Below are 24469 nucleotides of genomic sequence, written 5' to 3' on the forward strand. Positions count from 1 at the left end.
GATGGAGATATCTAGGGTTTCTTCTGTATTAAGACTTCACAGGAAAGGCCTATATAAGGACCCTTCCTCAGTCTATTTTACTTAGACTTTGATTAATGAAAAACCTTAAGATTTCTCTCAAAATTTACAAATATTATTAACTTTCATGAGTCTTAGTTGTAAGTCAGAGTTAATAATACCTTGTGCTTGCTTAGGTATTGATTAAGGATCTGTGGTGTTACTTAAGACAGGTCTGTGCTTGCTTGGCATTGTCTGGTTGAGATTGAATTAATTATGTGCTTGCTTGAATAATTCTGTCTTAATCCTCCCAAATTATTAAGTTAACCTTTTGTGCTTACTTGAGGATGAATTTGATAATTATATCACTTTGTCAGTCCAAAATTTCAATCAAAAGAACCACACAAGTTTGCTGAGAAAACTGTCTGAGTTGGAGTCTTATTCAGTCTGGTTTTCATTTTATTTAAAATACTTAGATTGCTTGAAAAATCCTGATTTTTGGTGCAGCTTTAGTATATTTCCTTAACTGAATTATCACCAAATTTCATGAATTGTTAAGGTCATTTACTATTTTTACCAAATTTCTCAAGTTCATTGCATTCCCTGAGATTGTTCATTGTCTGTTGTCAGGGTCTGTCAAATTTGTGTCTGTCCCTGTGGCTTACACAACAGATTCTTCCTCACGTAGACCTGTGCTATTTCCGTCAAAAGGTTTTAGAAAAACAATTTTAAAGATGATTTTAGCATACTTATGATATAAATCCTTACTTATGTTGTATACAGGAAATAAAATCAACAAAATTGGGATTTACACCCTCAGACTTACATGTTTAACGAAGCGAGATTAACTAAGTTGACAATCCGTGTCATTGCTCGACTCGATGTATGAACGAAAGTGTCCTTAAAAAAAGATTTAGAAAACAAGTTTATTAGATTGATTAGGTTGAGTTGGTCAAATTGGCCGGTCTATGCAACGTGACTCGTACTCGGAAGGATATGAGCTTACGTGGTCGCGTAGAGCAAGCACGTAGGCGTCGATAAGTAAGAGCGCGGTCTTAGAATACAAATGGAGAAGAGAAGGGCGGACACTCGCGTGAGTAATATGTGAGGCGGAGGCCTCTATTTATACTAATCACGAAGAGGAATTTAGGTAAAAGTCAGATTAGGAAAGAAATCTGTAAATATTTGGGAAACTGGGGAAAAATCATCCCAGGAAGAGGCGCAGTAGGAACTACGACCTTTCCAAGATGCGCAGCTCCTGCTGCGTTTTCTCTCGGGTGGTTTCCTCCTCAGCAAGAAAGATTTCCGCGGTTAAATTTAGAAATTAGGGAAGATGTATGCTTCCTTATTCCGTAAAGAAGATATTTTTCAAGATTTAATCATAAAAGATAAAATTTAGGAATAAAACTCTAGAATATTCTAGAACATTCCAACTCGGCTTTAAGACGGTTTTAGAAAATGGAAACGGTTTTTGACCCGGACTCCAAATGTACTTTAATTACTGTCAAACGACCATATCGGCGCGTAGATGACGACTATGAGGTTGACTCAATTGTTTGAGCTATCAGTTGTCGGCGAAATTATAAAATGTTATAAATCGCTTCGCGTGATTAAACATGCGGCCCAATCATCACTCTGTGTTTGGCGGAAGGTGTAGAAACGAGGTATCTACATTTAGCAGCATTAGAAATTGATTGACCTATCAGAAAATAATTATACGTAGATGGAAAAAAACTATTTTCCCGATCATTTTAGCAAGTTCTATGCAATTTGTCTCCACTTCAATATTCTCCATTCGTTAAATAGCCATCGTCAGTCCTAACTCCATGGCTTTTGATTCAACTATGCCAGGCGCACTTCTCGTTTTTCTCATAGTTGTTTAAACCCCATGAGCACTCACAGTCATACTATTAGCTCTAGGAATGACAAAAAATTCGTCATCCTAAGAAGCGTGGGATATCCTCGCTCACACCTACGCCAATACCTCATAAGGACACATCCTTCAAATAAAGGATCGCTCAACAACCTCTCCCTTGGCACATCCACCATATCCGACTACTTGCTAGCCATAAAATCGTGCACCGATCAGCTAGCCCAACTCGGAAAACCAATGGACAATGAGGATATCACGGCCAAGATTATAACTGGTCTCGATTATGACCTTTATAAACCCGTCATCGATGTTGTCCGGGCACGTGACACACCCATCTCCTTTGAAGCCTTCCACGAGAAACTTATCCAACATTAACTCACTGTCAAGCACAAACCCACCCCTACAACCTTTACCCCATCCGCAATCGCTGCCACTCACCACTACAACCCCTCTTTCACCACCTACACCAACCACAACAATCACCGCACGTATCAAAACCACAACACCACCGCATCCCCGCTCAACCCAAACCCTTGAAAGGAAAATGCCATTTTTGTCATGAGCAGGGACATGTAACCGGGGAATGTTCCGTTTGTAGACAAGCATACCCCCATGTCGTCTTCCCTCCTCCCAAAACCACCAACTTACCAAACCTCAAGCCCACACTGCCACCGTCAGCCCCACTCCTCCTTCTTCATGGACCATCGACAGTGGTGCTTCCTACCATGTCACCAACGACCTCAATATGCTCTCTCTTCACCAACCCTACAATGGCCCTGGTGATCTCGTAATTGGAGATGGCACATCACTACCGATTACACATCTTGGTTCATTCACAATCCCTACCTCTATCTCTACTCTTTGCTTTAACAATGTCTTATTAGTTCATCTATTTCTCATAATTTATTTTCTGTCTTGCAATTTTGTCAAGACAATCATTTTAGCAATTTTCTCACCCATTTATTTTTGTTTTAAGGCAATCTCGACGGGGCAAGTACTTCTTCACGACCAATACCATAAAGGGACGTATGAATGGCGCCTCTTCAAACCTCAAGCACATACGGCTCAACCTCAAAGTTCTCTCCTCTGGCACCATCATTTAGGACATCCGTCCAATGTTACCTTACAATTTATTAATCGTCAATTTCAATTTCGCAATTTCCCTATTTTGCATTGTAACTCGTGCCTGATTAATAAGAGCCACAAATTACCTTTCCCAGTCTCGTCTCTAAAATCAACAGCTCCCCTCGACATCATTTTTTCTGATGTTTGGACCGCACCCCTACTGTCTCATGAAAACTATAAGTATTACATCATTTTCATTGACCATTTCACCCACTATATTTGGATTTATCCACTCAAAAATAAATCTGACACAACTCCAACCTTTCTTCGATTTAAAGCTTTAATTGAAAAGTATTTTCAAAAAGCAATAAATAATTCTACTCGAATAATGGCGGTGAATTCAAGAAATTAAATCATTCTCTACTCGATGATGGAATTAACCATCTCACATCACCACCTCACACACCCGAACATAACGGGTTCACTGAACGGCGTCATCGTCACATTGTTAAGACCGGACTCACGCTTCTCAATCACGCCAAAATACCACACACGTTTTGGCCATACGCCTTTTATACCGCCGTCTATTTAATTAATAGACTACCCACGCCCACACTCAAAAACATCTCGCCTTATCACTGCCTCCTTCGTCAATCACCAAACTACTTAAAACTTCGCCCTTTCGGCTGTCTTTGTTTCCTGTGGCTCCGTCCCTATAACAACAACAAATTCGATCCCAAATGCGCTCCTTGTGTGTTTCTCGGTTACTCAACAACCCAAAGCGCCTATCAATTCCTACAACCCGTCTCCAACCGCATATATGTATCTAGGCATGTTCGCTTTGTTGAGACTGAATTTCCCTACCCTTCTCTCGTCACCAACACATCTCCCTTCCCAATTACATCTCTTGACAATTGGTGCACCATCAGCCTCCCTCTTCTTCTCCAACCCACGACTGACAATACCAACCCTCCCTCCACTAACGAACCTCCATCACCATCCTCACCACAGTCTCCCACACCCAACCCGACTACCCCTACCAAACCCATCTCCCCTCACTCGCCACTGTCCCCTAACCCAAACCCGAATACCCCTGCCACCCTCATCTCCCCTCACTCGAGCCAATCCCCTATCACCGTCGATACCACCCCTATCACTCAACCTCGAACTCCCACGCCCACGCCCCCACCGCCACCACCACCTTCCCCTTCACCTAGCGTCATCACTCGGCTTTGTAACAATATCCGCAAACTCAGCCCAAGATATGCTGATCTTGCAGTTCTACCCACCTCTTATACCACCCCCAACACAACCAAACAAGCCTTTATTGATCCGCACTGGCGTGAAGCAATGGAGGCTGAACATAGTGCTCTCCTTCAAAACAACATCTGGTGTCTTGTTCCCCACAACCAAGCCCAAAACATTGTGGGGGTGAAAATGGGTATATCGCGTCAAATACAACCCGGATGGTAGTTTGAAACAACATAAAGCTCGTTTAGTCGCCAAAGGCTTTCACCAAAGGCCCGGTATCGACTATTCTGAGACCTTAAGTCCGGTCGTAAAGCCAACCATTATTCGACTTCTGCTCACTCTTGCCGTAACCAATAACTGGAGTCTTCGACAAATTGATTTTAAAAACACTTTTTTTTGCAGGGTACACTAACAGATACGGTCTTCATGAGCCAAACTCCTGGCTTCGTTGATCAAGAAAAACCCGACTTTGTCTGCAAACTTGATAAGGCCATCTATGGCCTCAAACAAGCATCGAGAGCCTGGTACACCAAACTTCGCACCTACCTCCTTACCTATGGTTTTGTCACCTCACTCTCTGACCCTTCTCTATTTATTTACAAGCATACTTCCATTAAATTATTTGTCATAGTTTATGTTGACAATATCATCGTTACCGACCCCGACCCTACCCACATTACCCAGCCAATTCATTACCCATATATCACGAAAGTTCTCCCTCAAAGATTTAGGACCACTCTCCTACTTCCTTGGCATTGAGGTCACACCGACTGTCCACGGTCTTCACCTCAACCAAACCAAATACGTTTCCGACCTACTCCACAAATATATGCATGCAACCCAATGTCAACCCCTATGCTCTCTTATCCACTGCTCACTAATCAACCCACTATACCCATCGATAATCAAACTGATTATCGTGCAATCGTCGATAGTCTTCAATACCTCTCACTCACTCGACCCGATATCGCATACCCAGTTAACAAACTTGCACAATACCTACATCACCCAACGGCTACTCATTGGGCAGCCCTCAAACGTGTGCTTTGTTACCTCCATGCCACCATCAACTATGGTGTCCATCTAAACAAAAATTCTCCACCATGTCTATATGCTTTCTGTGACGCGGATTTAGGCGGGGATACCGATGATTATCTATCAACAAAAGGTTTCATTGTTTATCTTGGCAACAACCCGCTCTCTTGGGCCTCAAAGAAACAAAAAGCCTTATCTCACTCCTCTACCGAAGCAGAATTTCGAGCTATCGCTGACACCACCGCTGAAGTTCTTTGGCTGACCTCGCTACTCCAAGAACTTAATATTCGACCTATATCGGCACCTACGTGCCACACACTACTCTGCCAATCTCATTTTTCACTCACATATGAAGCATTTAACATTGGCTTTCCACTTTGTCAAAGAACAAGTCCAACGTCAAACCATTCGAATACAGCACATCAATGGCTCTGATACCATATAAGAGTTATAATATGTAATGTGTAATTGTATGATTATAATGATAAGAGTACAAGCCTTTATATACACAAGTAAGGAATCAAACTATCCTATAAATAAACCTAATTAGCCGTGATTTACTCCTAATATATTGAGATTGCAAGGCTGTCAAACATAGTTAATTGATACAGAGACTAAGATAAAAGATACACATATTTGTTGTTATAGTTAGGATATTACGTTGACTTGGTATTTACAATATTATCTTCAATATCCGCAACCTTTACACGGTTAATAACATTATCCCAACAATTAAGAACCCTCCAAATATACACCTTACCATTTGGTGGGATATTCCCAAGTTGCAACGACAACACTTAACGAGATAGAGTTTCCACAAACCACGTGTCCCTCCACACTCTAATGCTACGACCATCCCCAGTCAGCCGCCATATAGCAGGCATCAACCTCTACCGAACATAACTAAGATGGTGTCGAATGGTAGCATCAAAGAGATTAATATCTATCACGTAATAAGCTATCTAGTTGAGCTTGACGGAGAACGTACTTGTTTCGGTCTTTATTGGGGAAGCCGGAAGCTGGGTTAAAGTGTTTAAATTCAACAAGTCGGATCATTGTTGGATAGGACTAGATACCTTGGGACAGCATATCTTGTTCGTTAGTCTTGCATCGTCGTTTTCCATTAAAGTCGGAAAAGGGTGGGATGGAAAATATATACTCCGTAGAATATATTTGCCATTGCGTAAGGATAATGAGGTTGTCTTCTATTCGCTCGACACTTGCAAATATCACACTTCGGAAGGTGCTAATTTTGTGGACAATTTCTATGGCATGAAGGCGCAATCATTGTGTTGCTGGATTTAGTCAAGTATTCAAGGATAATGTTGTTTTAATGAAGGCTTTGGTTCTCAACGGATGGAAATTGGATTTGAAAACACAAATAATATGTATCTTTTCTAGTATATTTACCGAAATACTCACTCGGTCCTGTCAATTTCGGTCATTTGTTTTCCTTTGATTTTGCCACACAAATAAGACTACACATCCAGATATATATAAGCATGGTACATACAAGATAAATCTAGTTGAGCTTATATGCAATCTTTTCGAGCTTTTAAATTTTTTGAGTTACATCTTAATTTTGTAGGTGTCCAAATTAAAATCTAATTGAGCTTATATGTATTATTTTTGAGTTTTATTTTAATACATTAAGTTTAAATTTTTTATAAAGGCGCTCAGATTCTTTCCAATAAAGCTCGTAAAATGTACATACAAGCTCAAATCCTTTATTATAAAGCTCTAAATCTATACAACCAGATGTATATAATTGGTTGTATAATCTACCAATTGGTTTTGACACAAAGACCAATGAAAGAGGATGAACAATTATTAGATAACGAGTGAACTAAACTTAGAATGGAGGATTAAATTGCTTTTTAAAGACATTCCTAGAATAGAAAGTTAAACAATTGACGAAGATCTCAAAATGAAATAGGTAAACAAATGACAGCAAGGAGGAAGTAGTTTGTTTGAGTCGGTTTTAGTGTTGTTTTACATGCAACTATGCAAGGAATTCATATCTTTTCCTTTATATTTACACAAGATTTTTCAAACTTTTAAAAAAGAATAAGTACAAGTGTAGAACTATAATAACAATAGAGGGTACAACCTTAAATAATTTGGAAACTAGTACGACTTAAAATCATCATGTAAACTAGAAAAATATAAACATATATCGGATGTAGTGATATACCTATTTTTCCCGAGTTTATTACCTCAAAGTTTATACGAGCTGCCACGATTAACAGAAAGACCATGGGCCATGGTTAATCCCGCAACATATACGTGTGCTGGTATTCTTTTTAGATGAGACCTAGTATTTTCTTGCAGGCCTACGATGAGTCATCGTAATTGTAGATTTGTAGGTGGAGATAATTACATCATGTGAGAATCAAACACATCGATGTAAGATTGTAAGGTATCATTTCGATGTAATGAGAAGCGAATTATCGTGAAAAAGGTTTGGGACAACTGATTATATCCCATTGATATGTTTACCAAGCTAATTCCACCTCGCAATTGAAGCATTTTTTGGATTTGCCAAAGGTTGACACGTGTGCACGCCCTTCGAGTTGTTTGTGTAAAATATGTTGAATGTAAAACTCATCTTATTATTTTGATTAACTTGACTTATGAATACATGTACAATAATAAGAGTATTTATAGTACTCTTAGTAAACCAACTCATAGTTGGAATAACAACTTCTAACCAACTACATAACAAACTACTATTTTGTCTTGTAGTGTAACAAACTCCTAACTAACTAACTCCTATAATCTAACAACATAGGAGTTAGTTACTAGTTAGTAGTTTGTTACACTACATAACAAACTATTATTTTGTCTTGTACTGTAACAAACTCCTAACTAACTAACTAACTAACTCCTATAATCTAACAGCTTGGAATGGAGGTCTTAACATAACCACAAAGCGATTTGCTTTTATCATGAGAATATGTAGTGAATCTTTTCATATTCAGTTTAGTAATGTGTACCCTTAGGTTATACGTTAGAAAAACCGTTATTCAAAAACATTAGTCAATAAACAACTAGCAATCATAAACAATGTTCTAAATAAAGCTCATCTCGGAATGATCACAACTAGAAAGGACGGAAATTTGTAAACAATCAATCACAAACTGATATTAACCCAACAACAAAACGATTGCGCCTTTGTGCCATAGAAATCGTCCAGAGAATTAGCACTAGTCGAAGTGTGATACTTGCCTGTATCGAGTGAATAGAAGACGATCTTATTCTCCTTTCGCCGTGGCAAATATATTCTGTTTCTCATCTCGCTTTTGTCTGTCTTAATTGAAAAAGACGATGCTGGACTAACGAACAAGGTGTGCTCTCCCAAGGTATCTAATTTTATCCAACATTTGTCTGAAATGTTGAATTTGAACACTTTAACCCAACTCCCGTGTCCACCAATAAAAACCGAAACAAGTTCCCCATCAACCTCGACTAAATAGGACGAGTTGAGCGATGATGTTTCCTCATCAAATGGATGTTTATAAACTTTCCAACTAATTTCTCCTTCTACAAATTTTAATTCCCCGAGGCAACCATCCCTCGCGAGAGAATAGAACGCGTTGTTATGATACTTGGGCCCGATTTTTAAAGTAGGAACAAATTGGATATCCGTGTCAGAGTTTTCCGCATCATAATACTCCCACTCTCCGATTGCAAAGATCAAACCACCAATTTTTGCCATGTTTTCGTACCCAAACATTCCAACACAAAACAATCGGAAGATGTAGGACAAGTTGAAAATCCAAATCTCGTAAACGTGACTTTACAAGGAGGGTACTTCCCCGTTTCCTTCGTGAAAGGATTCAAGTACTCCAGGTACTCGCCCGAGCTTAACAGCAGCCAACCATCCTTGAAATGGTCAAAGTTTGAGATAATCTCAGCAGAGTCTTTCAATGCCGAAATAGTGCTTGAACCGTTCTCAAACGGATCCAACAGTTCATATGTTTTGCTGAAATCCTTATAGATCATTAATAGAGGGTACTGACCATTCGCTCGACATTGCGGCAGAGGGTTTGCCTGGTGAAGACTCTTACAAGTAACACGAAGATTCATGTAATCGGACAAAAGCATACGCTTTGCAATTGATTGTATGATGTCGAGAGGAAGTTGAGCGCTTTTCCGATGACAACTCCTGGGTATCTTCCACCTCTTCTTGAAACTCAAACTCTTGATTTATTTTCTGAATGTTCTCTGTTTCTTTATCCATCAGTTTATTCCCGTCGCATCCTGGTAAGAATCTGCCAAGCTCAATGTAAACAAAAACGCCATGTATAATTATTTGATAACCGTAAGGTAAGTAAATACGGAGTACTAAATACTTCCTCGATTTATTTAGATTCAGTACATAAACAACATGAGGCAGTACGTGAACAAAAAGGCTACAAGGTGTATGGAAAAATCATACACAACCAATAATATCGCGACACGTGGCAAATTAGAGTTAACATTATTTCATAACAATAATCCATCCTATTGGTGGTCTGCAATAATCACTCCATCCTATCAATAATCTCAATTAAATCCAACCTAAGCACCATACCTTCTAATAACGAACCAGCTGATATTTTTTGAAGTTTATGTTGGAATATTTTATAGTTTTTGGACAACCTAGCTGGTATATGTGAAGTTTATGTATAATATTTTCAAGTTATGAATCGAGAACTTGGTTTATTTGATACACATAAACATCATAAAATATCAACTGGTTCGTTATTAGAAGATATGGTGTTTAGGTTGGATTTAATTGAGATTATTGATAGGATGGAGTGATTATTGCTGACCACCAATAGGATGGATTATTGTTATGAAATAACCCTAACATTTATTGGTTAGTGTAGGGTTAAGTTAGTAATTTGAGATGTGTGGTTAACTTGTTAAGTAGAATACTGTTGGGTGTTTTTTTTTTACGGTTTAGTTCAGTTCAATTTAGTCAGCGAGTCATTTTTGTTGGGTTCATCTTAGTTAAATCATAAGGAGTAGATTAGTAGGCGAAGTGAAAAGGTCTTACCTTTGGGGATTCGAGGGCATAAACCAATCAGGACCGGAAAAATACTGGAGGGAAGTGGAATGAGGCAATAAAGAAGTGTAACTATCATCTTCAAGATTGTATGAATATACTCTTTGATCGTTCGCTAGAGCGATGTATATACGATTCTCTTCAATGAAACCACCTGACGATGATGACGATGATCTAGAGTCTGCCCAACACCAGGTGCAACTACAACTGTCTAATAAAAATGCACGATTGCTCAAAGACTCGACTCTAATCCACTCCATCTGGGAGAAATCTAGTCTCCAAACTAAGACCTTAATGATATCCAAGGTCTTATCGTCATCAATATCCCGATACATCATATGTATAAAGTAAAATACACCACAACATTCAACCATACGGTTCCAGCTTCCATAGTCGTGGCAGTTGATTTTCGTGTCCGGAAAATCTATACCCATCGGCTCTAATGTGATTGGACTCGAACTGTCCTCGGTAATATTGATACGCACAAATGTATGTACATATCTTTTAATACCAACTGGATTTTTGATGCGACCGTAGGCGTAGCCATAAATAACTCCTTCAAATGCACAAGCTTCGGTTATTTCAACTGTGCTAGTACCATCAAGCTCAAAACTTTGCTTGACCCAACAACAATTAAGGCTCGTCGTAGGCCTGCATGAGAACATTAGCCCCTCCTCGAAAAACAACACAAGCTTACATGTCTCGGGATTATTATCAAGGTCAAGGGACTCCGTCAAAAGACAGAGTGAGAAATTTATATCATCAGGGGCTGGTGGTGATAATTCAGGTAGACGTAAAAATTGGGAGGTAACAGGGTTCCAAAGAGAATAGATGTTGCAATCTTCGCGGTCTCTTAATATCAACCAGCCTTGAGACGCGACAAGAATAATGTTTTGGTCTAATTCAGGGATTGTCTTAATGTACGAATTAGCGTTGGTTCGGAAGGTTTGTTTCTCAAGTTTATTAAACTTCTGATTCTCGTGGGTCGCCATTAGCCATGGTACTTCTGCTAACGGTGGCAGCTCGTATTTGTCGTCCTGATTTTCCTCCATTATAAATCTTGGTAACGTGCTAAACCAATCCGCATGAATTTCCTCCATTGATGGTTTCTAAAACAACTAGACTTTGTAAAATCACATAAACTTGTCTCCTCAGAGTTGTATATATAGGTACATTAGATTTGGTAAGAATTCCATAAATCGAAACTGTCTCGTATTAGGAAATCGGAGATTGTATTTATTATTTTCTTGATACTTTATTATCCCTAAATAAATTAAAATAAAATATTAGTATTATGGACTTATGGTGTTCACGTAGGATCGCTTCCTTCGTATGATTGTACGTATAGTCAAAGTATGTTTAAAGTGAGAACCACCACTTCTAATGGCGGTTCTGTGTTTGTTACTACTCTATAATTTTTGATGCACAAATATTTGGGTGGTTGTCTTTTGGAATACGAAGACGATAAAATTGTCACTAAGAGTCGATTGTCTCCGCTAAATAGGGAAACAGGCCTAGGAGGGTCGATTGTCTCCGCTAAATTGAAAATATTGAAACTTTTAGGTCAAATTTCAGCAGTATTTTCTATTTACCCTTTTATATTAGTAGTAAATCCCCGTAAGAATTATCGTCCTCCCTAACGTTAAATCATGGTTCCGCCACAGGCTACTTCCAATGCAGTGCAAATCCTCTCTTAAAAAACGTCCTTCTTAATAACTACAAAGTTTTTATTTTTCGATCTTACCCCGCACCATAACGCTAAATATTTTCATTACAAATTTCCAACCCTATTATTTAATTGACCAACCACCAACCCGAATCACACCCAACCCAACCCAAGGCAGCCACACGCCAGTACCCAAACACACAAAAAGAAAAAAAAAATGCATCTTTAATTAAACAAAAAAAAAACATTTGATCTAATCAAATATTCATAATTCTCAAATACCCAATTCATAAAAATTAAAAATGCATGATTTTTGTTTCACAATGCCGTATGGATTTGTTCTAATTGTAGGTGGTTTAATTGGATATGGTAACAAGGGTAGTTTGGTCTCTTTAATTGGTGGTTCAGGTGCTGGTTTGTTGCTCATTTTAGCTGGGTATCTAAGTCTTGGATCTTTTAAAAAGAAGAAAAATTCATACTTTGCTTTGATTCTTGAAACGGGTATGACATTGATTGATTATAAATTATTATTTTAGCTTTTTATGATATTGATTGATTATAAATTATTCTGTAGGACCATTGTACGGGTTTGTAGGACGATCTTATAGGATAGTTTGCGTTGTTTGATGGGCAAAGATCTAATCTTTTCTGTATTTGGGTATGTCATGTATTTGTGTAAAAATAGGTGTGTTTATTTATGGTGGTGAATTTATGAACATAGGTAAACTTACTGTTTGGTATTTAATCTTGTCTATACCGGTGCAATAATATGGATTGTGTGAATGATAGACTTTTGGAACGGGTCGAATGTACGCAATCTTGTCCCTATTAAATGAGTGTGATCATATCATTTATATGATGACATTGCAATTATATGGATTGTGTGAATGATGGAATTTGGAATGTCGGAATGTACGCAATCTTACTCTTGTCCCTACTTATTACGACTAGAAGTGGAATGTATGTGGAAAGATTCGTAAGATAACTTCCAACTGTAATTGGAATGTGTGAATCGCTTTAAGTTGCTGCAAAACCATGCTGCTTATGGTTAGAGATGAAATGTGGGGAATTAACTAGTATCTTAAAATGTCAAAAGATTCGCAAGAAAACATCTTGACACAAATGTGGTCAATTTCCGACAATAATTTGAATGTATGATATACTTTAGGTTGCTGCAGTCTGCAGATCCCTGATTGTTCTTATGGTTAGAGATGAGATGTGGAAAATGATCCGCCGATCTTAAAATGTTGGTCTTTGCCTGATACAATGAAGTGTGGTCAATTGTACTGTGTTTTTGCCATGAGAAAATGTTGACAATGGCAGACTGGCAGTGGCGGAGGTTGGATTGTTTAGGAGGATCATGTAATTGTTTTGTTTCATTTCTGAGAGCTAGTTAAGTTGTCAATAAATTAAAGCTAGCTTACGAAAGACACTGGTGATATGATTTCCAGATACTTTTCTGTAAAACTAAAGCTGTGATCGGGTTGCACTTCAGCACTTGCGCCCCCAAAAGATACAAATTCTTGAAATTTTGGAGTTTTCCCACTACTAGACTACTGTCTACTTCTCTAGCTTAACTGTTTTGGACATTTTCCCGAGTTTCTTGTGACTTGTCGTCAATTGCAAAAATCTTTCTTTAGCTGTATGGTGATATTGTGATGCCAACATGTTGCGGAAGAGAAAAGAGTTCATACATGTCTGCGTGTTTTCTGCTTACCTGTATAGCTATATCGTGATGCCCTGTCAGTGGTCTCTTAAACATCTCTAGCTGTATGCCTTGAATTAGAGTCTCTATATCCTTAATCGGCATAGCTATATCCGTAGTCCTTTTAGCTGTATAGCTACATCCGTAATCTGATATTTTTTCAAGAGATCATTGTAGCTAATGCTTGTTTTGGCTGTTTACCAGAAGTCTTCTCTCAGAAGTTGTAAATTCGTGATCCTTATCTATTATCATCTTTGAAAGAATTACGTATAACCTTAACTACATGCAAATAAACTCGTACATCTCCCTGTCGATCATAAGTTTCCTGCATAACTTGCACGCACGCATTTGTAAAATCTATAGTCTGAGCTATTCCATCTTCCTTGGCAGTGACTGCAACTGGGCTCACATATATCATGGGACAGCGGTATATGGAAACCTCAATGGTCATGCCTGCTGGGATTGTTGCTGGGATCAGGTACCTTTATTACTCTGTTCGGAAGGATCTTGTGCATGATTCTCACGCATTTAAGTAACTACAGTAAATAATATGGCCTCAAGTTATCAGAAGAGTGTCATGAGAAATAGATTCATTTGAAATTGCATATTTAAGGTGTCGTCTGTGTTGGCTTAACAAATTGGTTGCACAGCTTGCACTTATTTTAATGTGAAGTATACTATATTATTTTATATATATCTCAAAATTAGTAAAAAAAAAAAAACAGAACAGATTTGGGTTGTCATTAATCGTATTTTCTTTAATTGTATTTTTACTTTAATTTTTATTTTTGACATATGTAGCAGTTTTCATTTCGGGCTACTTGAAACAGCCTCCATGTGCTGTTAAAATAGGCGTAAACTGTGTATATCGGTATATCAGTACCCGTTTATCCTGCAGTGGAGCCTTGAGGTGTTGGGAGTAATGTTCTTGTTGAGCTTTAGACCGTTTTGTTACGAATGCTTTATTTACGAGTCCTTTAATAGCCACCAACTTCCTCTGTTCTTCTAATTGCCGTTTTCTAGGAACAGTTCAATTTTTTTGGTAAAAATGCATGGATTACAGCACTGCTTAGCATATTGCATCAGTTGTTCGGGCAACATCCAAAATATTTTCTACGATGCAATTAGTTATTTAGGTTGCTTCTTGCGTTCTTGGCTTCTTGCGTACATCCTAAATCGCCAACAGGATTACATCTAGTAGTTGTAGTGTAATCAATGTTTTGCATTCCATTATTCGAAAGAAAGTGTTTTACATTTCCTAGTAGCTTCTGATTGATCACTCTTTCATGTTTTTGGGCAGCGCTTTGATGACGGCTTTTTACGTATACAAGGTAGCTACCGGAGGCAACCATTTCCCTGCCAAAACTGAATGATGAATTCGAAGACATTTCACACAGAAAATCTACTGACGGCCGTGTTATGCTTGTCTATTACTGAAATCACAAACTTACTGTCATCTCACCAGTGTCACCACCCCTACGGTCCTACACTACACTGGACGGCGGGTTTTTTAGGGGAAAAAAATTAGCTCTCTTTCTTGTACTGTATTACGGTACCAAGAAAACATTGTGGATAAATTTTCATAGAAAATTAGAAATGCAGTGGTAAATTTAATTGAATTGTCCACTGTATACATTTGCAAAGATGTATTCTCCGCTTACTTTGACCTGAAAAAGACTCATCCTCATTTTCTCGGCGCAAGGCTTAATTACAATAGCTCAGGACACTTGGTAAAACAGTAACCACGGCGAAAAATAGGCACTTTTAAATGACATGAACCTAAAATGACCCGGCTCGGCCCGACCTGACTCAAATGATTTCAAACCCGAAACCCGACCTGGTCGACCCGTTTACTAGGTCTCTATACGCGTAGGACTGGGTGGTATCTAGACATGGCAAACAGATTAATCGGGTCGGGTTCTGGTCGAGTCTCTCGTTGTTTTCGGATCGGGTCTGGTTATTTCGGGTTTCAGGTCTGTTTCAATATATTGGCTGGGTCATTTTCGGGGCAAGCGGGTCGGGCTATTTCGGATCGAGTCATTTTCGGGTCAATGAATTAGAGAGAAAAAAATCAATTCAAGTCTTTTCAGTGCAACTAGAGTTATGTTTTGTCGGGTAATTTTCGAGGTTGTAAGTCTCGGATCAGGTCATTTTCAGGTCGAGTCAGTTACAGGTCTAGAAAGCTCGGGTCATGTTCGAGTCGGGTCAATTCGAATTTCGAATCATATTCACATAATGTAGTTCGGGTCTCGGATCGGTTGCTTTTGTCATGTCTAACTTGATGAAAAATGAAAATGGCGCCAATTCCACCTCGAAAATTCAAATTAGGCAAATTATACTCCCCCTTTCAAACGGCCATCTATAAAACGGGGTGGAGGGAACAAGAGAGAATAATTTTAAAAAAATGGATTTCAAATTAGCGGCGTTGAAGCTGACGGTGGCGCAACTAAAAGAAGCCATACCCCACCATTCACCGGCATCGTCTTTCACCCTTGGCAACGGCGGTGTCCTTTTCCAACGCGCTTGGTTACAGGGCCTTCTCGTCTCTAACGACATCAATAACGCTACAAATTCGCCTCCTCGGTTTCTTCTTGATGATGGCACCGGTATCGTTGAATTAGTTTCCATTAATAACCAATTCTCCCAAGCTAACTGGCAAAATGGTACTCCGTATTCTGCTGCACTTTGATTTTGTTTCCAATTCGGCAATTTTATGAATGTGATTTAAGTAATTGATTGATTTTGTTTGATTGTGTAGGAATGTATGTGATGGTGGTTGGGACTTATGTCGATCGCTCTGATAAACATGAACTCCCCTTGATTCGGGTACGTGACGGTTTTTTTCCTCAGTTGGACAATGCTCACCACATGTTTGATTTAATTCCTCTGAGAATTAATTTTGCTTGTGTTATTTCGTTTATTGTCTACCACCCCGAACAGTGGCAAATTTCATCGAGAGGAAGCATTTGTGTATGTAATAAATTGTACTCTTTCCATCCCAATCATTTGTTTACCTTTGATTAAAATACTCGACCAAGAAAATATAAAAGGTAAACAAATGACGGAGACAAAGGGAGTATATGAACATAATGTAGACTGATAGCCAATGAATTCCACCTTCCTTCATCTTTTGAAATGGTGAGATAAGTCGTTTTAGAAGATCAATGCAACGTTCTTTCTAGGTTGCAAGGAATGACTAACCTTTACGCTAGACACGGAAACAACTCATTTCTCTTTTAGGGTGGCTGAATAAGCCGATGAATATGATCACAGTGTTTAGTGTTTTTGAGTTACTCAAGTAACGTTGTTGAATAGAGGTTTGGTGATGCTTAGAATAGATGGTAAAGTCGGAGTATGGCTCATTACTTTCTCGAAAATCTCTTCATTTTGGAAAGTAATCTTTGTTTACAATATCAATGTTCGTACTTTTTGGTACAATATGAGACGCAAAAGCTGGTACAATTAAAAGAGAAGGAGAATTTAAATTCGAGATTTTTCTGTAGCCAATATATCATCCTTAACTATTATGCTAAGACATCGTTGGCAAATGCAATATCAAATGCTGATAGAATACACGGGAGTTGAATTGCCTGCCATTTGAGTTATATTCTATGCTGGTTTATACTCCTAACTGATAAGTAATTTGATTGGGTCCAGATTCACAAGCTAGTAGATCTTTCAGCGTTTCCAGATAGAGAGGCGATGTGGTATCTTGAAGTCATAGAGGCCTACAGAATGTTCTACGTACCTTTTATTGAAGAATGACTTAACATGGAGGATTGCGGCGATGTTCATCTTTAATGGCTTACATAGTTACATACTTACATGCATGGTATCTCTCATTATTGCTTGCCCTGGATAACAAATGCACTCTACTATTGTCTTGTTTCGATCCCAGTTCCGGTTTCATTGTCAATCTAGGAGACTGTCATATGAAGTGCATAATATGAGAGGAGACTGATGTATCTTCTACAATGGTTTTATTTAACTTTTTTTATGCACGGATAATTGGTACTCCGCTACTCGCTCTGTTATCTATTTGTGTACATATATGAAGCTTTTTGGTTTTTAAATAGACTATGTTTTTAGTTTACCACCCTACACCGCAAGCATACTGTCTTTCCATTTTTACACTTTACAGCGAGTTCATCTCCATTAACTGCTGCTACATGGCCATCTAACCAAGCTTCCTCAGGATCCGCAATCTAGACAAGCATTCCTACAGCATAAATAACTACGGCAGCCTATACATTACATCCAACAACATCATCATCCGCAAACCAGGATTTGTCAATTTGGCAGGCGATAATTTTCAGGGAGGTTAACTACTAATGAAATAAGGTCTTTTTTTTTTTTTTTTTTTTGGGCAACCGTAAATAAAGAGTTTTACAATCGCATGGCCCGAGAGGCGAGACCATGTGCTACAACGTTAAGATTTCTAGTAATGTAAGCAAAACTTAGACAATGAAAAGACGCATAAAAATCCTTGAAGTCCTGTAGCATGTCTTTGATGCCATGATGAACTCCAGCAAAACCTGCAAGCTGACAAATTAAGGGTAGACAATCCGACACTACCTCAAGGTGAAGAAATCCCTTACCGACGGCCCATTGAAGAACTTCAGAGATACCTAACGCCTCTGCTTGCAGAGCTGATTCGGCCTTAGTCTTCCTACTTCCGGTCTCAATGATTATCCCATCACTATCATACGCCACCCACCCTATTGCCGCGTCCAAGGTCTTCAACCATCCAGCATCAACCTTTATCCGAATACCTCTACAATGACCCCGTCTACCAACCATATAAACTGGGTGACCATCCTTAATATTCTGTATATCATCAGTTCTTAACGAATGTATCACACGTCCTTGCATCTTCTCATTGTACTCCTTCTCATTCAGTTTAGATTGTAGATATACCTCAACATTGCTAGCGATTGATTGGAGAAGTACGCACGGCATAACCTGATCTCCTCTAAAGACCGCATTATTGCGAGTAGTCCAGAGGCCCCATAAGGTTGCCATGAAGACTAAAGTTCGACTGTCACCCTCTTCCAAATTACCTAAAAACCGGATCCAGTTTATGACCCAATCACCAAGCGGGATCATCGCAGTGCCTTCGACCCGAATCCCGAGGGCCGTGCCTGCCCAAACTCTGGAAGCTAAAGGACAATCCCTAAAGATATGCTCGATTGTCTCGCTGTATTGTTGATCCCCCATGCACATCCGACATGTATGACTCCCTTCAATCGATCGTTTATAAAACTCAAACCCTACAGGCAAGGTGTTAGTAATGATCTTCCAGATCAAAACCTTCCATGCATTCGGCCCAGGTAAGCTCCAAAGGCGAGATTTACAAAAACCCCTCCCTGACATGGTGATCCTTGATTTATCTTTTAAAGTGCCATGTTGTTCAAAAAACTCCATGAAGGCAATGCCGTACCCACTCTTCACCGAATAATTTCCATCACTAGTTAGGGGCCAAAAGACTTCATCATACTTTCTAGACTTACATATGGGAGATGCTATTATCCAATCCGCATCCTTTTCCTTAAAAAAGGCACGCACTAGAGAAGTATTCCACGTCAAGTCTCGATTCCATAGCTCCCGTACTTGAAGGCTTCCTAGAAAAAGAAAGGCCGAATCAAGCAAACGATCCTTCGGTTCCGGCGTCTTTGCATTGACCCACTTTGAATTCCACGCGTTAAGACTAGACTCCAAACCTGGCTTCCAACCAATGTTATCTAGAACCAGCTCTAGGCCATACGTAATACTTTTAATCCCCCATGAACAACCCGACCCATTTTTAGGACGGAGTCCATCCACGAAAGTATTCGTTCCAAAAATCTTTCGACGGAAAATCCTACTAAAGTAAGAATCATCCCTCGAGACAAGTCTCCAACCATGTTTAGCAAGCAGTGCCTTATTGAGACATCCAACATTTCTAATACCCAAACCCCCCGAACTCTTCGGAAGACTTAGAAAATTCTTACTGCACCAATGAAGCTTTTTCCCAGCTTTACACTCACCCACCAAAATTGTGCCAACAGAGAATTTAGCTTTGCTGACACACTTACCGGAATTTTGAAAACCGATAGAAAGTAATTAGAAAGATTTGATAGGACTGAAGAAATTAAGGTAAGCCTACCAGCTGCCGATAAGAATATTCCATTCCATGAAGAGATGCGTTTAGTGACATAATCCAGGAGAGAATAAAAAATCCCCTTCTTAGATTCCTGAAATTCCGCAGGAATCCCCAAATATTTTCCAATACCTTTTGAAGATCGTACCCGAAGAAAACTCATAGTCTCTTGTACCTTTACTAATGTTGTACTCGGACTAAAGAGAATACCATATTTATCCAAATTCAACTTTTGCCCTGATGCATCACAATACTCATCCAAGATCCTTTTTAAACTAGCCGCCGCTTGGCCCTTATCTTGAAAGAAAAAAACAGAGTCATCCGCAAAGAATAAATGTGAGATCGGTTCCTCCTGCCGACACAGTGTTATCCCTTTCAAAAGACCCACCTCTTTCGCATACTCGATCTGCCCTCCAAGTACCTCCATACAAAGAATGAAAAGGTACGGAGATAAAGGATCACCTTGACGCAAACCACAATGCGGTTGAAAACGAGGCAGCGGAGCACCATTAAAAAGGACCTCATAAGAAACCGTCGTAACACAATTCATAATCAGTAGTACTAATTTTGGTGGAAAGCCAAACCTCATGAGAACTGCCTCCAAAAAATCCCATTTAATTCTATCATAAGCTTTACTCATGTCCGCCTTAAAAGCACACCGACCATGTTTTCCTTTTTTATGGCTCAGTATACGATGAATAGTCTCATGAGCAAGTAAAATATTATCACTGATATACCCGCCAGGAATGAAAGCATTTTGTGATTCACTCACCAGAGATCCCATAACCCTTGCCACTCTATTAGTGATACATTTGGACACAATGCGCATGAGGACATTACAAAGGCTTATGGGCCTGTAATCCGAGACACCTTCCGGGCTATCAGTTTTAGGAATAAGGGTGATAAAGGTTCTATTCAGTTCTCGTAGGACCCTCCCAGAATTCAAAATAGATAGCACAGCCTTAGTTACCTCCTTCTTCACCAAAGGCCAACATTTCTGATAAAAACACGCCAGAATACCATCCGGCCCTGGGGATTTATACGCTCCCATCTGGAAAACCGCGCCCCGCACCTCTTTAGCTGTAAAAGGCTTGAGAAGATGGTCCGTATCATCATTCGAGATAAACCTTTTAACCGGAGAAAGGATCCGTTCAAATGAAGCCATTGGTCGCCATTCCTCCCCCACTGGATTACCATCACAAGCCTCGTACAAAGCCTTAAAGTTCTTTTGGAATTCGGAACTTACAAGATTGTGATCATAAATCCACACACCATCCTCACCTTTAAGACCATGTATATAATTCCTCCCTTTCCTCCCCTTGACCCAGTTGAAGAAGAACTTTGTACATGTATCACCATCCACGATCCACCGCATCTTAGCACGTTGTTTCCAAAAGATCGCATTTGCCTTAGCGAAAGCCTTAACTTCCTCATTTGCTTGCATATACAACTCCTCCCCACCACCTGAAACATCCAAGTTCATGCCGTCCTCCAACTTTTTATCAAAATCATCCCATACCTTCCTCCACTCACCCTTTTTATCCAAGGCCCACTTCTTTGCCGTAGTTCGTACCCTAGCAAGCTTTCGGACTACTATAAAAGCCGGCGATCCAACCACCACTTGGTTCCAGGCAACACGTATCCTATTCAAACATTCCTCGTGATCTAACACCCAAGCATCCATTTTATACGGTCTTTTTCCTCCACTCTCAGTAAGCTGTAAATCAAGCTCAATGGGAGCATGATCCGATAATTGCACGGGATAGTGTTTAATACCCGTGTTTGGGAAATGAATAAGTCAATCCTTAGAGCCTAAAGCCTTATCAAGCCTCTCATATATCCTTTGAGCACCCTTTCGATTATTACACCATGTGTATCTCGGCCCCTTGAACGGTATATCAATTAATTCATTCCTAATTTTCCAACTTACAAACTCATTTGCTCCCCTAATAGGATTTTGACTACAACTCCATTTATCCAAAAAACAATCCACTTAATTAAAATCTCCAATAATAAGATACGGGTGCGTACAAGACTCAATCCATGCATCCAATTCATTTAAAACAGAAGAACGTAAATTTAACTCCGGAGCACCATAAAAGAGCACAAGATGTTGGGGCTGGTGTCCTCTACAGTTAGTGCAAGGACTTATAAATCTCTAAAAGGATCAAAGGGTATACTTTTGTATTATAATCAGTTGGTCCACGTTTATCAATAACGGTTGGCTTGCTAGATAAGTTTGACGTTATTGTCATACAGATGGCGGTGATCAACTGGTCCCTAAAAGTCACACCTATAGGATACGTTTGAGAGATGTGACGGTATGAAAATACAGTCATGTTGATGCCTAAGTTGACTAAACAGTTAGTCGGAGTTATTGACTAGTAATTAGTCAAACGCGATGTTGAGATAATTATTTAATACGGATTAAATAATAATGGCTAATATGAATTAAGCAATTAATTCGTAAATTGAATATAAACGATTTATATTTAATTAATGTATATTGAATTTATTTAATTATACAATATTGTCTTTGTCGGACGTGTATATTAATATATTAACTGAGTCATGTTACCAGTTGATACGTTAATAACCGATAACCAATGACGATTTATAATTGAAAACCCGTCATATACATTTTAGTAATTTCGAGTTGGACTACGAGTTAAAATAAGGAGGAAGTGAAAGCCCACTCCCTCCCCTGGGCTCTCGGTTTGGCCGAACAAGACAAAAGGAGAGAGCCTCTCTCCTTTTGCCCTAACTGATTCATTTGAAACATAAACTAGGGTTTTGGAAAAATTTCCTCTGAAACCTAGATCTCACATCTAGCAAAAACTCACAACAATTCTCTCAATATTGCAAGGCAATTAGAGAATACTTTCTAGCACAAGGGGCATAGTCTCAGACGGTCTTGGGTGCAACGATTAGGAGGAAATCTACTTTGATTTCTGTTCTTAGGCCGCATTCACAAGGACCCGAGGTTGATTCTTATACCTTTATCGTTTCTATTGTATTTTCGTTTATGACCATATTCACATGTTAAATTTGCGTTATAATCCTTAATTATAAGGGAATTTTACGGATATTTCCCTACACAAGATACCAAAAGAGACCATCATATTTCTTGACCAAAAGCACAATAAAGTTATTACATGCCCTTACAAGAGTCATCTTTGCTTCCCTTTTCCACCCCACCCATAGACCACCGGAGGCACCAACGGCATCAACCCCAAAATGCTTCACAAAACCTAATGATCTAAACATAGGGAATACTTTATTTGCATTACATTTGGTCTCGATAAGAAAAAGGAAATCATAATACTTACTATCTAATAACTCTCTTATCTTCGGAATTGTAGGGGCGAGCGTGTTATTTAGACCCCTACAATTCCACACAAGGCCCATCATGGTGACGGAGGAGGTTGTGTAGGCCCAACCTCCACAACGCCATCAGCATCAAAAAAAACCCAGAATCAGCAGTAGCAGTAAGAACTCCAGGGCCTCCATTAACAGAATAAGAAGAAGAGTCACTTGAATCAATCATAACCACCTCCGGTACACTCACTCTAAAACCATAGTTCATACCTACCTCCCTACCAGCCAGAATACCATCCCCATCACAGCTTCTCTTGGCAAGTCGCCTCAAATACTCCTTTGCATTTTCCAAATGACTCTTTCGCTGCTTTCAGTACAATGTACTCAACAACATCAGTACTGCACTTCCGTTTCCTTGCCATCCTTATTTCCTCCCCATGAGTCTGTTGTAAATCTGATAAATGATAAGCATCCGCCAACCCCATGAATCCATCAGAAATGTTTCCTGATGAAATCTCCGCCATGAGTTTAGCTTTGTTACCAACAGCAGGGACATCGAACAGCTTAGCCTTCCCTTTCCTGCTTCCTTCTCCCAATTCCAGCTGAACAGCAGTCCTATCCCCAACCTCCTTAAAGACCTGTTCAAGAGGTTGCAGAGTAGAGGACCCAGCTTGCAGCTCTTTTTCCTTCTTCTCAATACCCACAGACCTCAAAGAAATAGGCCTTGCGCCCTCAAACCCATGCTCACCAAATTCCTCCATCTCTTTCTCAGTCAAAACAGCAGCAGTAGTATTCTCCCTAACCCCTTCACTCCTAGCCACTTCAGCCCCAGACCCCTCAGAAGAAGATATCACAATCACAACATCAGTAAACCTTTCCTCAGATGAAAAATCGATAATTCAACTAAATTTGTTTATAAAACTTCATTGTCGGAGGTTACTACTGCTAGACTGCTAATTGCTCCCTTTATTCCGTCACTGATTTTCAGACACCACGATCACTCAGCAATATCAGTCTTTGAACAAGGCTAACTAAAATGTTAGCTAAAAATCATCAAATTTTAGAACAGCTGTAAACTTGAATCGATTAAAATGGCGTACCAGACAGTAAGTTTGATTGAATCCGATTAACAACAATGAAATAAAATGAAGGCGGCAAAAAAAAGGGCGATTCCATACCATAGTTTAAAAATGCTGAATGTTGCAATATAATATGTGACGAAATTGAGGGATTGAGACTGGAAATGATGTTGAAATTGGAGATCGAGGACGAAACATGTAATATTGACACTATTGTTAAGTGTACATACAGTCTCTTCATGACCTAGTAGTACCATAAAATAAACATTCTGCTGAAAATTAATACTA

General features: G+C 39.2%; 4 protein-coding genes across 4 annotated transcripts; 2 read left to right on the top strand and 2 right to left on the bottom strand.

The window, feature by feature from the left end:
* Window positions 1-8354: 8354 nt before the first annotated feature.
* LOC141655063 (F-box/kelch-repeat protein At1g57790-like) lies at window positions 8355-8939 on the bottom strand. The gene has a single exon (XM_074462162.1). It carries the CDS (start codon window positions 8937-8939, stop codon window positions 8355-8357), a length of 585 nt encoding a protein of 194 aa, XP_074318263.1.
* Window positions 8940-11539: 2600 nt separating this feature from the next.
* On the top strand, window positions 11540-15287 carry LOC141655994 (protein FATTY ACID EXPORT 6-like). The gene is made up of 3 exons (XM_074462966.1): window positions 11540-12441; window positions 14036-14123; window positions 14946-15287. Exons 1-3 carry the CDS (start codon window positions 12243-12245, stop codon window positions 15016-15018), a joined length of 360 nt encoding a protein of 119 aa, XP_074319067.1. The 5' UTR covers window positions 11540-12242; the 3' UTR covers window positions 15019-15287.
* Window positions 15288-16045: 758 nt separating this feature from the next.
* LOC141655995 (uncharacterized) lies at window positions 16046-17680 on the top strand. The gene is made up of 3 exons (XM_074462967.1): window positions 16046-16308; window positions 16404-16471; window positions 17303-17680. The coding sequence occupies exons 1-3, from the start codon at window positions 16050-16052 to the stop codon at window positions 17408-17410; spliced, it is 435 nt and encodes a 144-aa protein (XP_074319068.1). The 5' UTR covers window positions 16046-16049; the 3' UTR covers window positions 17411-17680.
* Window positions 17681-18031: 351 nt separating this feature from the next.
* LOC141655064 (uncharacterized) lies at window positions 18032-23370 on the bottom strand. The gene is made up of 4 exons (XM_074462163.1): window positions 23225-23370; window positions 22950-23043; window positions 19720-21501; window positions 18032-19609 (listed from the first exon to the last, which is right to left on the bottom strand). Exons 1-4 carry the CDS (start codon window positions 23368-23370, stop codon window positions 18032-18034), a joined length of 3600 nt encoding a protein of 1199 aa, XP_074318264.1.
* Window positions 23371-24469: the final 1099 nt, after the last annotated feature.

The sequence above is a fragment of the Silene latifolia genome, chromosome 5 (assembly GCF_048544455.1).
Source record: "Silene latifolia isolate original U9 population chromosome 5, ASM4854445v1, whole genome shotgun sequence".
Classification (NCBI taxonomy): domain Eukaryota; kingdom Viridiplantae; phylum Streptophyta; class Magnoliopsida; order Caryophyllales; family Caryophyllaceae; genus Silene; species Silene latifolia.